The sequence below is a fragment of the Sorex araneus genome, chromosome 5 (genome assembly GCF_027595985.1).
Source record: "Sorex araneus isolate mSorAra2 chromosome 5, mSorAra2.pri, whole genome shotgun sequence".
Taxonomy (NCBI): domain Eukaryota; kingdom Metazoa; phylum Chordata; class Mammalia; order Eulipotyphla; family Soricidae; genus Sorex; species Sorex araneus.
Genome location: NC_073306.1, coordinates 94,334,077 through 94,350,406, shown reverse-complemented (window position 1 = coordinate 94,350,406; position 16,330 = coordinate 94,334,077). Strand labels below are relative to the sequence as shown.

Sequence of the window (16,330 nt, the reverse complement as noted above, 5' to 3'; positions counted from 1 at the left end):
GGTATCTGAAAGAGCCTCAGGTGCCAGCTTGAGCTTGTGACTCAAAATGAAATTTATAGGGCTGGAAAAATAGTGCAGATGCTGCCTTCCACACAGCTGGCCCTAGTTTGATCCCCTGCACCACATGGTCCCTGAACATCACTGGGCATGGCCCAAACCCCACCCCCAACAATAAATTGATCTTATGATGTAATTATTTTAAAGTCACACGTTAAAATTCTAAAATGTTTATGGTCCAAGCACTCCTCCCCCCAAAACAATTCACACCAAGCTGAAGTTTTTATGTAAAAACAGAACATAACAGTTCACATCCTGTGGTCTCTAAACATTTAACCATTGATGATTTCCACAAGAGGTTGCTTCCTTCACAGCTTAGAGGTGATCTTCTGTAAGAGCCGAACATACCTTCATTTCAACCCAAACTGTCTTTTCAGAAATCTTGCCGGATATTTTCTTTATTTGCCTCTCCATGTTGTTGCTTCATTTGAAAGACTTCATTTTCTAATTGCACTATAGTTCTTTCAATTTCATAGTTTTTACTGACCAGGGAGACCCAACTACAGAAGAAATGAAAAACAAAACAAAACAAAAAACCACAAAGCAACATGAAATTCTTCATGAAATACTGTAGAAACATTTTCAGCTGGGCTGTAACACATTTTCACTTTTTAAGTTTCTGTTTTATTAGTATTTTCGTTTTGGGGCCACACCTGGTGATGCTAAGAGGTTACTCCTCGCTCTGCACTCAGGAATCACTTCTAGTGGTGCTTGGGGGACCATATGGGATGCTGGGGATCAAACCTGGGTCAGCAGCATGCAAAGTAAGCCTTACCTGCTGTAAAGTTGCTCTGTCCCTTAATGAGCCAAATGAGGCACATTGGGGGAAAAAGAAAAAAAAAAGACCGCTTGAGAAGTGTAACACTTTTTTTTTTGCATTGTGGGGTGGGGGTGGCCAAACCCAGCTGTGCTCAGGAATCACTCTTGGTGGGGCTTGGGGCACCATATGGGGGTGCCAGGAATTGAACCCTGGTCAACCAACTTCCTTACTACCACTATCACTCCAGCCCCCTGTATTCTTGTAACTGCATAACTGTGAATCTACTAAAGTCTCAAAATATAAAGTTTAATAAAAGCAAGTTAGAACGAGTCAAAGTAGGAGTGATGAAAACTTGCCTTTTTTTTTTTGGGGGGGGGGGAATCACAGCTGGCAATCTCCAGGGGTTACTTGTAGCTCTGCACTCAGGAATTATCCCTGGTGGTGCTTGAGGGACCATATGGAATGCTGGGAATCAAACCTGGGTCAGCTGTGTGCAAGCTAATGCTCTACCCACCGTACTATCACTCCGGCCTGATGAAGACACTTTTGATTAATTTCTGAGTGCAGAGCCAGGAGTGAACCCCCAAGCACTGCCAGGTATGGCCCCCAAACCTAAATAAATAAATTCAATGATTTGCATTATGTTTAAAGAACATTTTTAAAAAAATATTTTTGGTTACTGGTCACAGCTGGCAATACTCAAGGCTAATTCCTGGTTGTGTTCAGACATCACTCATGGCAGTGCTTGGGGACCCTATATGGTGCCAAGGATCAAACCTGGGTTGGCAAGTGCCCTGTCCATTCTACTACTGCTCCAGCCCCTGAGGAACATTTTAAAAACAAGGACAAAGAGTCAGGGAGATGTCTCAAAGGAGCACAGCTCTGCATGTGGGAGCCCAGGATCTGATTTCCTGCACTGCATGGGCCCTTGAATGTGGCCAGAACTGATCTGGAGCACTGAGCTGGGAGGAGTCCAGCTTTTATTTGGGGAAGTGTGACCTTCCCCAAATAAAAAGATGTAAGCAAAGGGCAAAAATGGAAACATGCATTATTAAGGAAATACGGAATCCCCTTCCAACAAGAGCTCAAAACTTCATCAAGCCAGGGGATGATTCAGCGGCTTAGAATGTATGTTGGAACCTACAGCTCTGCTGTGATGTTACCATAAGCAACTTCTGGTCTCTCCACAATCAGCGATGTGCACACTCCACTGAGGGGCCACTGTGAAAGATGGGCGAGCACTATGCCTCGAAAGGAGGGCCCCTGGGATATGAAGCATGACTGAACACCGCAGGTTCTGGGGAGCACCTGAGCTAGGTGTGTGCAAGACCTCCAATCAGTGCAGACAATAACTAGGAGGAAAAAAGTGTGGAAAGGCAAGTGTGTTTCCTTAAGGGGAGACTATAAAACAGTCCTGTTCTTAGGAATAAACCCACTGAAAACCAGCCACTCTAAGACTAGAATCCATCACCTAGTTTATTTATAAACTCATGGCTAAATAAAAAACAAAAACCAAAATCCCCTCAAAACCCATGGCTTTGGAAAATCATCCTTAAGAGGCACTGAAACCCCGTGTATCTTCTCCCATTCCTGGGGCACAGGTGCTAGCAGCCATGCATACATTAAGCACGCCGTGAAGTACCTAATGAAGCGTGCCAATGTCACAACCCTGGCCCCTCCAAGCTCTAATTTGAGGAACCTGAAAGAGCTTGACAGCCCAGGACAGGCTTCGTCTTGAGACCACCTTTCAAAACTTTTGAGAAATTTTAATGCAACCCAGTGTGTAAACTACCTACATAAAGCAGCATTTGCTGATTTAAAAAATTTATTTTAAAATCCCCCCCTCCACGCTAGGGCCCAGTCTGATCCCTGGTACTACACTGTCCCCAAATACTGCTGGGGAAACCTCTGAGTGCAGAGTCAGGAGTAGTGCCCAAGCACCTCTATGTGCCTCAACCTGACCTCACAAATAAAACCCCTCAAACATCAAGTTTTCACAACTCCCACATTCAGTGACATGACCCTGCAGGGGATTGTGATTCAGTTCAGGCAAAGTTCATACCCTGCCACTGTCACAGGCTGAGTGGTGCCGAGAGCCTGGCCGTGTTCACCACAGGGACAAAGCTCAGAAGACAGCTCAGTGTTTACAAAGTACCCAGCGACGAGTGGGGCTCTGAGCACCAGCTCCAGTGCTGCTCATGCTCCCACATGATACTGACTGCCCTACAGGCCAGGGTCCCCAGCAAGGGGAAATAATTCAAAAGGGGCTGGGGCAACAGTTCAAAGGGGAATAACACATGCCCGGCATGCTTGAGGCCCCTAGTTTGGCCCTGGCATTGCTGGAGAGAGCCTCAGTGGCCCTCAGCATCACTGGATCAGGGGCTGAGCACCTAACAGGGAAGTCTGGCACTGCTCTGCCAAGTGGTCCCCTAGGCTCTCAGGAACAGTTGGGAAGTATCCTTCCAAATAATATAAACATATTATTAATGAATACAAACACATATCATATTAATTCTCCATCTTAAAATGTCTATGCAGGGTTAGGGAGATAGCCCAAGGGTATACAGGCCTTGCATGACCAAGAACTGGAGTCTGAAATTTCATTCCAACACTAAACTCCATTCCAACCAGAAAAAAAAAGTGCTAAGCACCATAAAAAATAACAAAATTGTGGGTACTTACTTTGACTCCATTTCTCTTAATTTAGATCCAGCTGTGAGCTGCATGTTCTTTCGCTGCCAGTTTAAATCTTGAATATGCTTCCTGTAGAAAATTATTTATGTAATTCAACTGCATTTTAACACAAGGCTAAAATTAACAGAAATAACTATCACCAATCAAGACATGCTTAATCCCTTGAGAGCATCAGTCATACACTAATTCCAGGAATTAACCTTCTCCTGATTTTTTTTTTCATTTACAAATTTCACAGACAAGGGCTAGGGAGACAGCTTAACAGGCTGGTGAGATAAGGCTTACACACAGCAACCTGGGTTCAATCCCAGGCACCCTATACAGTCCCCTAATATTGCCAGAAATGAGTGAGTCCTTAACACTATCGAGTGTGGCCCAAAAATTAAACAGGCTGGGGTCATGCTTGTGTGCAAAAGGCAGGAGTTCAATCTCCTGCACAAGTGACCCTGAGCACTGCTGGGAATGGCCGCAGAGAGTAAAGCAGGTAAGGTACCTGCCTGTTATGCTCCAGCCCATTGCCAATTTTCTTTTCCCTTACCTTTAGGTTTGTTTTTGGGCCACATCCAGCAGTCTTCAGGACTTACTCCTGGCTCAGCACTCAGGAATCACTCCTGACAGTGCTCAGGGAAACACATGGGATGCTGGGGATAGAACCCAGGTCAGCTAAGTGCAAAGCAAGCATCTTACCCCCCACCATATTAATTTTTGATACCACGAAAATCCTGAAATCAAAACCCAACAACAGTTCATTGAACTAGGTCTCCTGCCAGTAGGCTTTTTTTTGTTTTTAATTTAATCACCATGAGATACAAATTTACAAGACTGTTCATGATTGGGTTCAGTCACAGGATATTCCAATACCCATCCTTTCACCAGTGTACCTTTCCCACCACCAATGTCCCGATTTTCTTCTTGACACCCCCTTCCCCCTCCTGTCTGCCTCTAGAGCAGGCACTCTTCTCTCTCACTCTCTCTTTCCTTCTGGGCATATAGTTGGCAATATTACTAAAAGGTTATCTAAATTTAAAAAAAAATACAACCATATATATCAGTTATTCACGAACTTTCCCTCTTCCAGAGTTATCTTTTCATTGTCTGAAGACTTATTTAAATGACCTGTTTTCAGACCATTTCTCCTCCACTCTGGTAGGGAAACTCAACAGCAGAAGCTATCAGCAACTATTCACTCACACATGACTCAGGTCAGAGGATTTTTTGTATACTCTACTAAATGGCAACCTGAATTTTATTCTAAAGGAGGAAAATTTACCTTAATTTCTGGAGTTCCTTCTGTGCATGCTCAATCATATGAACTAGATTTCTATGAAAGAAAATATAAAACACTCAAATGTAATAGAACTGAAAGCAAATATTTAATTAATACAAGTATTTCTGCAAAAATCAAGCTCTCTGTGCCAAGCATCCCATGCCACTGCACTGTCATCTTGTTGCTCATCGATTTGTTCGAGCGGGCACCAGTAACATCTTTCATTGAGAGACTTACTGTTACTGTTTTCGGCATACGAAATACGGCACCGGTAGCTTGCCAGGTTCTGCTGTGCGGGCGTGATACTCTTGGTAGCTTGCCGGGCTCTCCGAGAGGGGTGGAGGAATCGAACACGGGTCAGCCACGTGAAAGGCGAACGCCCTACCACTGTGCTATCGCTCCAGCCCAAGCATCCCATGAGCTATAAATATTTAGTAAATTTAATTACTAATTCTGTGAGGTAGATGTGATTATCTACCACAGACAAGGAAACTAATCCTGGAAAGATTAACTTGGTCAAAGTGATGCAGGTGTTACAGCTGTTAAACTCTTGAAGACCAAGTACTTTACTGATACTTTGATTTCTTAAATGATTACTGCCTCTTAAGAGAAGCTGAAAAATATCGAATACAAGCATACTCATGCAAATACTTTTATAATCATTTATCTTGTAATTCTTGCCTACCTACTGATAACTGTCACTGTCATCTCGTTGCTCATCGATTTGTTCGAGCGGGCACCAGTAACGTCTCTCACTGAGAGACTTATTGTTACTGTTTTTTGGCATATCCAATATGCACGGGTAGCTTGCCAGCCTCTGCCACGCGGGCTCAATACTCTCGGTAGCTTGCTGGGCTCTCCGAGAGGGGCAGAGGTTGGCTGCATGAAAGGCGAATGCCCAACCGCTGTGACTACACTAGAGCCCTACTAGAGACTGAAAAAACTGTCAGGGAAGAACGGAGATTCAAATTTCAAGTGAGTTCTAACTAGCACAGGAGAGAAACTGAACTCTATATAGATTATCATGTGACTATCACAAAAGATGTAATACAATCTCCTTAAAATTAAAAAGGATTTTATTTAAAAAAAAAGAAAACAGAACAAAAACTTGAACCAGGGCTGTAACTCAAAGGTAGAGCACTTCCTCTGTCTGTGGGAGGCCCCCAGGACTGCCAACAAAAAACCCTCTAGAAAACAGCTTGATTGAGAATTCATTCACATACCATATCAATTTCCAACTGAAACTAGCTCACACTAGTGACATGGCTCAACATCAGCTACAGTGCTGGCACCAGTGGCCATACTATGTTCTAACTTCAGACCCAATGTTGTGTCCTGGCTTTTCTGTAAGTCACATTTCTTGCTACTCATCTCAGTTATTCTATCTCTACTACAAGTTTCCTTTAGCTGTAATTCTCACAGTTGTAGCTCTCCAAAGGTGCCAACCCCATGTGAGGACAATACAGTTTAGTAATGGATCGTTGACCTCTGGCTATTGGGGGCTGCCTTGTATAACCTCTTACTGAAAGCTTCTCCTGCCTGCCTGTCTTCTTAGGCATGTCTTTGATGAACTTGGATGTCTCTCAAGTTCTCAAAATGTTTCTTTTTTTTCTGGGCCACACCCAGCGATGCTCAGTGCTGACTTCTGGCTCTGGGTATAGGAATCATTCCTGGTAGTGCTTGGGGGATCATGTGGGAGGCTGAGGACCAAATTCAGATCAGATGTGTGGTGCAAGGCAAGCACCCATGCACTATCACGTATTTTTAATGACATGGGTTCCAGTCTCAGACCTTCCCCAGTAATCCTGACTTGAGTCCCATGAAATCACAAGGGTCTATGCTATATATCTATATCTATATATATATATATATACACACACAGCCAGGCCAGACCTTGAAGACTTCCTTACAGTACAGAATTCTCTTTTTTGGGGACAATACCTGGTAGTGCTCAGAGTTTATTTCTGTCTCTGCGTTCAGATCATTTGTGGCAGGCTTGGGGACCATAGGGAGTGCTGGAGTTGAACCTTGGTCAGCAATGTGCAAAGCAAGCTCTCTACCTGCTGTACTTGCTCCAACCTCCAGAATTCTCTCCTTTTTGATGATATACTACCCTACCGCCCCCAGCAGTCCTGCACAAAGACAACTTAGACAAAAGCTTTCTGCCCAGATACTGGATGTCCTCACATAGCATCCACTGGGCTTGGTAAAGACAGAATATACTCAAGGGACTGTCCAAGCACACAGAGTTGAGTGACTGAATGGCAAACAGGTGCTGTGCATAGTCATTAGTACAATTACCCAGGTTTGCCAGAGATCTGGTTTGGCTTGAATGAAAATTTCCAACTGAGGTATAGCCTTCTTCCTTGACCACTGAAGAATGAGTGTGGACCAGGGAGAGATCTCAGTGGTAGGACAGTTGCTGTGCCTTGTAAGGCCCAGGTTGATGCACCACTAAAAAAAACACTAATGATTTGTCTTTAAGGTAATGGGGATTTATTTTTTTAAGTTTGCTGAAAAGTAGAAGGGAAAGAAATTCCCCAGTCGGAGTGAAACTTAATTAAGGTTGGCAGTGGGGATTTAAATATTATACTTGCATCCATTTCTTCACCTTCCACTCTCAATTCCTGGAATGTTTTCACTTTCTAAACATCTAAACTCTTACCCTTTCTTTAGTAACCTTTTTTCTTTATTTTTAAATGGGGCCCCAGGGATCTATTCTAGGGCCCACCTATGGAAGACATATGTCTAGCGCTGAGCTGCATCTCTTACTCCATGATGCTGGCTCCAATGCTATGCTAGGACCAAACCTGGGATGGGTGTCTTAAATGTCAGGAGTCCACTCAGCTCACTGAGCTATGCTTCTGGCCCAAGGAGAACAGTTTTTTTTTCTACTTTGTGAAAAGAGACTGCTCAGAGAAGCAAAGTGGTACCAAGTGGACCTGGGGACCAATCCCTCATGCAGAGCATGTGACCCAGACCTTGGAGACATCTCCCTAGCCCAAAAGACATTTTTTCACTTGTCACTAAAATTCCTATGTTACCCAGACTCCATTTTCCCTTTATGGCCCTTGTGAAAAACTCACGAAAAAAACAGAATTGTTATGAAGTTTCCAAACTCTTAATTTTGTCATTAGATCCTCAGGTGGCAACATAATTGTAAAGGGTAATTCCAAAACTTAGAGAAAAGTTATTTTTCATTTTGTGGTTTGGCATTACTGTTTCAGGACACACATGCTAAAATATGCTTTTGGCATAGAAATGATGTCCTCCCATAAAAAGTTACAAATAGGGGAGCAGATAAAACTAGGCAATAAAAACTAAAGAAGAGTTAGTAGCGAGTTTCTTTGCACGTGGCTGGCCCAGGTTCGATCCCTAGCACGGCATATGGTCTCTTGAGCCCCACCAGCAGTGATCCCTGAGTGCACAGTAAGCACTGCTCTGTGTGGCCCAAAACCCCTACAAAAAATTATCAGTTAAGGATTTAAGATTGCATGTACATCTGTACATAATTCCCTCAGGAGAAATGGCACAGTATTTGCTAATTCAGTCAATTACCAAAAATCACGTTTACAGAACATAAACGGCAGCTGAGAGATACAACTGTCAAAGTAGTCTCCAAGTAGTCTGCCCAGTCACTGGTACGGCAGATCTCAGAACTCTTGCACAGGATTATATAGCAAGTGAAGTTAGATTTGGTTTCCTTATACTGCAGAACTCTGAGGTGGCTCTCATGGCCTTTCTTATGTTGTAGGGTATGAATGTAAATGAAATGTCAGCTATACTACTTTTATCAAACTTCCCCTACTCAAGTTCCCACATTAAAAACAGAAAAAAAAAAAAAACACCTCCAGGGGGTATGGTGCCAACAACAGGTCAATCTGTACCTGCGGGGTGAGTACATCAGCAGCTTGCCGGTGCCTTCAGGCTTCCTGATGCCCCAAAATTGCTTCTGTGCCTCTGCTGGACCCCAACAACTTGGGGCCAAGTTTACCAAGAAATTAAATAGCTAAAATTTAGGTATGTGGGAGTCATGCCCACAAACCACCTGGCTCAACTATACAAGTTCATTTATTGGCCTTATCTCAGAGACCTGTAGATGAAAGTGATCAAAAGCCACTGTTAATCTCAGACCCGTGCATGGCTGAACAGACCAGGGTAAATCAGAGGGGAGCAAGTTGGCCTGTGCCTATCCAAGTGGAGTCCCCAAAAGCCGCTTACTTCTATAATCCAAAATCGCCGCCATACCCCCACAGCCTGACTCCACCATCTCAGAACGGATGTCACCAAGAAATAATCTGCTGAAAATTTGGGTATGCAGGTTTTGTGATTGAAATCTCCAGGCTTTCACGGAGTTAGAATGGGGTACCTCCCTCCACTTCCCAATACACATGGAAGCACTGGCAGTCACTCCCACAAACCAACTTCAGCACTATCCTATAAACTCTTATTATTGGCATTGCTTCAGAGACCCATAAATAAATCTCGAAAGAGATCAAAGCCAGAGACACAGCAACAAGTCCCGGAAGACACCACAGAGCTGAAGATCTCCATGGGCCCCATACTGAGCCAATTTCACTGGGGCACCCCAGATGGAGCAGGTGCAGTTTCCCCACCTACTCCAGATGAAATCCTGGTGACAAGAGCTTCCACAAGCAAGGCTCAGGTATACCGGTTCCAGGACTAAACCTCCATGCTGCATGGTGGCAGAGGTGCCAGGCTGTCCCTCCCTGGCTCCCTGCCCACTTGTTGGCTCGGCTGTCACACCCACAATATGCATCCAGGAGCCATCTTAGCAAACCAAGAGCCCTGGTCCAGAGACACCCAATTGAATCCCAAACTGGATTAGTGCCCTACAAAAATGACTCTGGAGACCAACCATTTACAATCTGGATTCCAGAAGCACGTGGCTGCGACACCCATGTTATTCAGGATGAGCAATGGACAATAAATGATCTAGCATTTGCCCTCTGACAGGCAGGCTTGAATGGTGGTGGGAAAATTCGAGCAAAACAGAATGCCTCAAAGTAGAGAGAGAGTACCAGGAAAATTGTCTGCCATGGAAGCAGGGTGAGGACTGCGAAGGAGCAGGGGGGATATACAGGGGACACTGCACTGGTGGAGGGATGAGTGTTCAATCATTGTACGGCTGAATCTCAAACATGAAAGCTTTGTAAACTGTCACGCCCAGTTCAATCAGCTTAATCAATGGCTGAATAAACAGCAGTACTCCTGCATTAAAAAAAAAAAAGTCCATCAAAGCTGTGGGTAGATGAATTTTACAAAAGCTTCTTACTCATTATATACTTTCCAGGCATTACATCCATGCTGTGACATCAGTTCCAGATTCTCAATTCGAACTGCCTGGTGCTCTAATTGGGCCATAGAATTGTTTACACATTCTTGCCATGCAGTAATGTCATTTTTCTGTCCCGAGGAAGGGGCTGGAAGTTCATATCTGAAAGAAAACAACAATAAAACCACACACTTCCCTCTAAACAATTTCCCCTCCAGAATGCCATAGTGCACCGTAGGCCTATGCACACTGTAAAACATACTAAAGAGATGAAGTCTTTGCAAACAAAACTGATTCAGGATAAGAACAACCAGATTATTTGTAAGATTAAGCACAACAGTATATACAATTAAAAAATTGCTATCATATGTACCCTCATAAGAATTTTTTTTTTTTTGGGGGGGGGGTTTGGGCTGTACCTGGCTGTGCTCAGAGCTTACTCTTAGTGGCACACTGGGACCTTACGTGGTGCTGGGGTTCAAACTGGGATTGGTCACGTACAAGACAAGGACCTCACCTGCTGGATTCTCTCTCCACCCCCATATAAATATTTTTTATAACTAAATATTACTGAAAAATAGAACAGCAATATGTTTGGGGGTCAGAGATGTGGCTCAGCTTTTGCATGTGCCTCAAATGAATGTGTAGCATAGCCCTGGGCTTGAACTCAGTCCCACATATACAAAAACCCCACCAAGATGTTTATGAAATTTTAGGGGGAAGTACAGGAAACGAAACACTGATCTATATCATTTCTGTAAACTACATCTTATCCATCTACTCACCACACACCTACACTGAGGAAAAAGGAAAGAAAATAATTTGTTCTTTCTCATCATACTTAACTCTTTAATATGGCCAGCAGAGTTAGAAAGTAAGTCTTCACAAAAACTCAGTATCATTACTGATGACTTACTGAAAACAAAAGCTTTGTTTTTTGGACCATACCCCATAGTGTCTGCTGGCTACTCCCAGCCCAGTGCTTCTTGGCTATATCCTGGGGGTGTGGGACCACGTGGTGCCCAGGAGAGATGCAGAATAAGGAACATATGTGGGAAACCACCTACTCACTCCCCTGCACTTTTCTCTCTGTCCTCAATTTCCCTTTTCTTAGGTACTAAATATTTTAAAATATTCAATATTGGGGGCCGGAGCAACAATAGTAGGTAAGGCACTTGCCTTTAACATGACTGGCCTGGGTTCAATCCCCAGCACTCCATATGGGTCCCCCAGGAGTGATTCCTGAGCACAGCTGGGTGTGGTCCCCCCCAAAAAAACCCCCAAATTAAAAGTATTGAATATTCAGTAATTTTCTTATCCTCAGTCCTTAATTTCCATTTTAATATTCTCACTAGATGGGGCTGGAGAGATAGTACAACAGATACTATCCCTAGCCTTGAACACAGGCAACCCGGTTCGATCCCTGCCACCACATATGGTCCCATGAGCCCATCAGGATTATGGAGCCAAGGGCAGTTCTGAGCACAGCAAGGTGCAGCCTAAAAATCCCAACTACTATTACTACTACTGCTACTTCCTATGAAAAACTAAGAGGACTGCAACCAGGATTAAGATAAACTGGGGTGGAAGAGATAGCACAGGCCCATAGGGTATTTACCTTGCATATGGCCAAGGTGGATTTGATCTCTAGCACCCAGTCCCCTGAATCCCACAAGGAGTGATTCTTGAGCACAAATCCAGGAGTAAGCCCTCAGCACCGCTAGGTATGGCCCACAAACAAAAAATGACAAACTGGGCCAGAGAGATAGCATAAGGGCTGGAGAACACACTCAGCACCTGGGAACTCTAGGTTAGATCCAGCACTCATGGTCCCTGAGCGAAACTGGATATGGGCCAAAAAACAAAAAATAAAAACAGCTTTACATATACACCATACATGTAATAGTTTCCACATTTTAACCACAATCACAGTTAAGACTGATCTTCTACATTTAGTATACAAATACAGCTGATTAAGAATTTTGTAAAACAATACTGGTCTTTTATATATGCATTACATTTTAGTATTTTCTATCTTGTTTCTTTAAAAAAAGTGTTGGTGGTGGTGCCAGAGATGGCAGAGGGGGAGGTTGCTTTGCCTTGTATGCAGATGATAGTAATTGATTCCCAGCAATGCAGGACACCCTGAGCACAAAGCCAGGAGTAAGCTTTGGCACTGCAGATGTGGCCCCAAAACAAAGGTTAGAGTGTGTGCAGGGGCCCTAGATCTGATCTCTGGCACTGCACATGCCATATAGAGCACCACTAGTATGACCCAAAGTATTGCCATACTATACTGCCATCACAATGAGGATTGGATTATTAAGAAAAACTTTACAAGGGCGGAAGCAATAGTATAATGGTGGGGTGTTTGCTTTGCATAGGGCTGACTGTAGTTCAACACCTAGCATCCCATATGGTCCCCTGAGCACTCTCAGGAATAAGTCGTGAGTTCCAAGCCAGAAGTGACTCCTGAGCACTGTCAGATATGGCTCAAAAACAAAACAAAACCCTTTATTTAAAAAAAATTTTTTTATTTTTTTCCCCTCCCCACTCCGAGCAGAGCTCCTGATGGCCGAAGACCTCCGGAGCCTAGCCACAGCCATGCTCAAGGCCCCTCTCCACAAGTTCAGACGAGGCTCAGGCATGAAGGAACCGGCAGAGAAACCCAGGTGTGTGGGACCCGGGGCTGAGACATCCAAGCCTGCTCGATCAGGACTGGGCCTTCTCCGCCCAGATTTCCCATTTCCCAGTAGCTAGGTGGTCACACCCAGGGACTGCTAACGCCCCACACACTCCTCCCCTCCCAAATTCTGTCAATGGTCAGCATCGAGAGACTTAAAAGCAAACTCCCGGAAGCACGTGGCCGCGATATATCTTATACCCTACTTCTCCCTCTGGGAGAACTGGCAAACTACTGGGAGTTTCCTGCCCACATGGGAGAGCCTCGCAAGGTCCCCATGGTGTATTAATATGCCAAAACCAGTAACAAGCTGGTTCTCATTCCTCTGACCCTGAAAGAGCCTCCAGTACAGCATCCTTGGAAGGATGAGTAGAGAGAGGCTTCTAAAAATCTCAGGGCTTGGACGAATGGAGATGTTACTGAGACTGCTCGAGAAATTTGATGATCAACAGGATGATGATTTTTTTTCTTTTTTGGTCACACCGGGCGATGCACAGGGATTAACTCCTGGCTCTGCACTCAGGAATAATTCCTGGCAGCTCTCGGGGGACCATGTGCGATGCTGGGAATCGAACCCCGGTTGGTCGCATGCAAGGCAAACGCCCTACCTGCTATGCTATCGCTCCAGCCCCAAAACAAAACCCTTTAAAGCAGCATTTCCCCCTTCTTATACTTGCAGACTAGCACCAGCACTGCATAGCAGTCCACAGGCCAGCAAGTATAATCCAGGTGGTAGACCAGGTTTCAGCCTTTCTATACCTGTGGACCCATGGTTGAAGCTTTAGAGAAGCACCTGGAAATGGGGGCGTTGAATACCTGAAGTGCTTTCATTACTCCAGCAAGACAGGAAATGGAGCAGGGGAAGAAACGTTGTCTGTTCCACTGACTCAGCTCCCTCATTAGAGTATACAGATGGCTAAAAGACGCCCAAGGGTGACGCAGTTCTCTCTTAAACAATTCTGATCTGAGATTATGTAGTGTTTCTCCTATTCCTCAGTTAATCAAAAGCAGAAAGAAACCTCCACTGTTAAGTAATCCAAATCTCCTTTTCAAATAAAGCAGCAAAGGTTAACTTCTCACTCGCCATTTTCTGAGGAAAAAGAAAGTCTGTAGTAAAAGGCAGGGGCAGGGAGAGCAGACACTGGTGTTCCTCTATGTAGGTACTCTCTCATCAATGCTTCTAATCGAAGAGTGATGCCAGATCATTTATAAGTAACAACATGGTTTCAGTTTAAGTATGTGAGCAATGAGGAATAAGATGTCTCACCAGGAACATTTCCTTGGGAGTTTTAAAACATGGATTTCATTTCAATGCATTAATCCCAACTGCTGCAGAAATTTAAAAGGCAAAGTAATTTGAGCCCAGCGAATCCAAAAGGAGGACTTACCGTTTCATACTGAGTAATTCAATTGGTTGACGGGCAGCCAATCTTTCAAATTCATTTCTCATTATGTCAGTCTGATGTACAAATTAAGAGAAAAAAATTACTTCCAAAATCTTATCAACAAATAAGTCATCAAATAGTGAATGTGAGTTTATATTGTATATTATCCATCATATAAGATCATTTCTCACCCCCTCCCCAAGTCTTCTCTGGGTTAAATGCTTTACAGGATCCACACTCTTCATATTAAAAGGGGCTTTCAGGGGGCTGGAGCAATAGCACAGCGGGTAGGGTGTTTGCTTGGCACACGGTCTACCAGGGTTCGATTCCCAGCATTCCCATATGGTCCCCTGAGCACCACCAGGAGTGATTCCTGAGTGCAGAGCCAGGAGTAACCCCTGTGCATCGCCAGGTGTGACCCAAAAAGATAAATAAATAAATAAATAAATAAATAAATAAATAAATAAATAAATAAATAAATAAAAAGGGTCTTTCAGGGTAGGGCTGGAGATAGTACACCAGGGCAGGGCAAACACTTTGCATGCTGCTGACAGCAAGCACCTTACAGGGTCTCCCCCAAGCACTGCAAGGAGTAAGCCCTGAACATCACCAGGTGTGTCCCCCACTCCTGCCCCCACAAACCAAAATAAGTAAAACTGACTGTGGGGCTGGCAAGATGATTCAATAAGGCACATTGTATTGTATGCAAGAAGTCTGGGTTCTAGCCTACTACCGCATGGTCCCCGGCACGTCTGGAGTGATTCAAGTAGATGGCTTAGCTTCCAGGCACTGCCGGATATGGACCCAAAATAAAAATAAATGAACAAAAATTAAAAGGGTTACAGAGAAAACAATTAATATTGGATCAGACTTCAGTAACCTATAATAGCTAAACAACATTTTTTCCAATAAATTGCACTGTATCATTGTCATCCCGTTATTCATCAATTTGCTCGAGCGGGCACCAGTAATGTCTCCATTGTGAGACTTGTTACTGTTTTTGGCATATCTAATACGCCATGGGTAGCTTGCCAGGCTCTGCAGTGTGGGTGGGATACTCCCGGTAGCTTGCCAGACTCTCCAAGAGGGATGGAAGAATCGAACCCAGGTTGGCCGCAGGCAAGGCAAACGCCCGAGCCGCGGCCCAGCGGGAGGGCGCTTGCACCCCAGCCGGGTCGACCCCGGCCCTCAGATGGCCCCCAGCATCGCCGGGTATGCCCCAAAATCAAAATTAAAAACGGCAACAACATAAAAAAAAAAAAACAACGCAACCACTACTACGCCACGGAAGCCCCTGTTAGACGCGCGGCGCCGGACGGGCGTCTCGGCTCACCTCGAAGGCCGAGTAGTCGGGAGCGCTGAGGTAGCTCAGGTAGTTCTTGGTCGGCCGGTAGCGGCGCGTCTCCTCCTCAACCAGAGCCGCAGCCTAGGACAAGAGGGGCCGGTCAGGGAACGCCGCTTCTGCCGGACCCGACCACGCAAATCCCCACCACTCACCGCTTCCCGCACACCGGGCGCCTCATAGCCTTGGTCAAAGTAAGGCAGCGCATCGACCACCACCTCCCCCGCCACCAGCCCGGTGCCCGCCATGCCGGAGTTGCAGGACTGCTCTGCGGCTGCGCGGCCCCGCCCACCCGACACCGGCGCGCGCCGATGATGTCATGACCCTTGAGGTCGGGACGCATGCGCAGTGACGACGTCTGAAGGCGCGCCCGACCAGCACCTGGGTCGCCCGACCATTTTGCGGTGGTCGGAAGAGACTTGGGTTCTTCGTTTCCCATTGGCTGCGGCACATTTCCTGCTTCCTGGCTGTGGGGTCTTTTCACTTGCGGGGCTGCCCTGCTTCCACCCGGACCCCTCGCCTCTGGCCTCCAGGCCTTCCAGTCCTCTGGAGTCTCTCGGCGCTTTCCTCTTAGCTGCGCAGCTTGCTGGAAGTGCAGTATTGTTTATATATTTATTATTTTTTAAATGTTGCATACTAATCTAATTTTTAATTTTTATTTCTTTTTTATTAATTTATTTTTTAAATTGAATCACCATGTTGAAAGTTACAAAGTTTCAGGCTTAAGTCTCAGTTACATAATGCTCAAACACCCATCCCTTCACCAGTGCATATATTCCACCACCAAGAACCACAGTAAACCTCTCCCCCACCCCCAGGCCCCACCCAGCCTGTGCAGTTGGTAAA

General features: G+C 45.0%; 1 protein-coding gene across 2 annotated transcripts; it reads right to left on the bottom strand.

The window, feature by feature from the left end:
- Positions 1 to 211: 211 nt before the first annotated feature.
- BCAS2 (BCAS2 pre-mRNA processing factor) lies at positions 212 to 15,795 on the bottom strand. Of its 2 annotated transcripts, XM_055138219.1 has the most exons (8): positions 15,640 to 15,795; positions 15,476 to 15,568; positions 14,146 to 14,216; positions 10,075 to 10,236; positions 4,782 to 4,832; positions 3,500 to 3,580; positions 833 to 854; positions 212 to 557 (listed from the first exon to the last, which is right to left on the bottom strand). In XM_055138219.1, exons 1-8 carry the CDS (start codon positions 15,730 to 15,732, stop codon positions 537 to 539), a joined length of 594 nt encoding a protein of 197 aa, XP_054994194.1. In that variant the 5' UTR covers positions 15,733 to 15,795; the 3' UTR covers positions 212 to 536. The 2 variants fall into 2 exon arrangements, with proteins under 2 accessions (XP_054994194.1, XP_004616305.1); XM_004616248.2 differs by lacking the exon at positions 833 to 854.
- Positions 15,796 to 16,330: the final 535 nt, after the last annotated feature.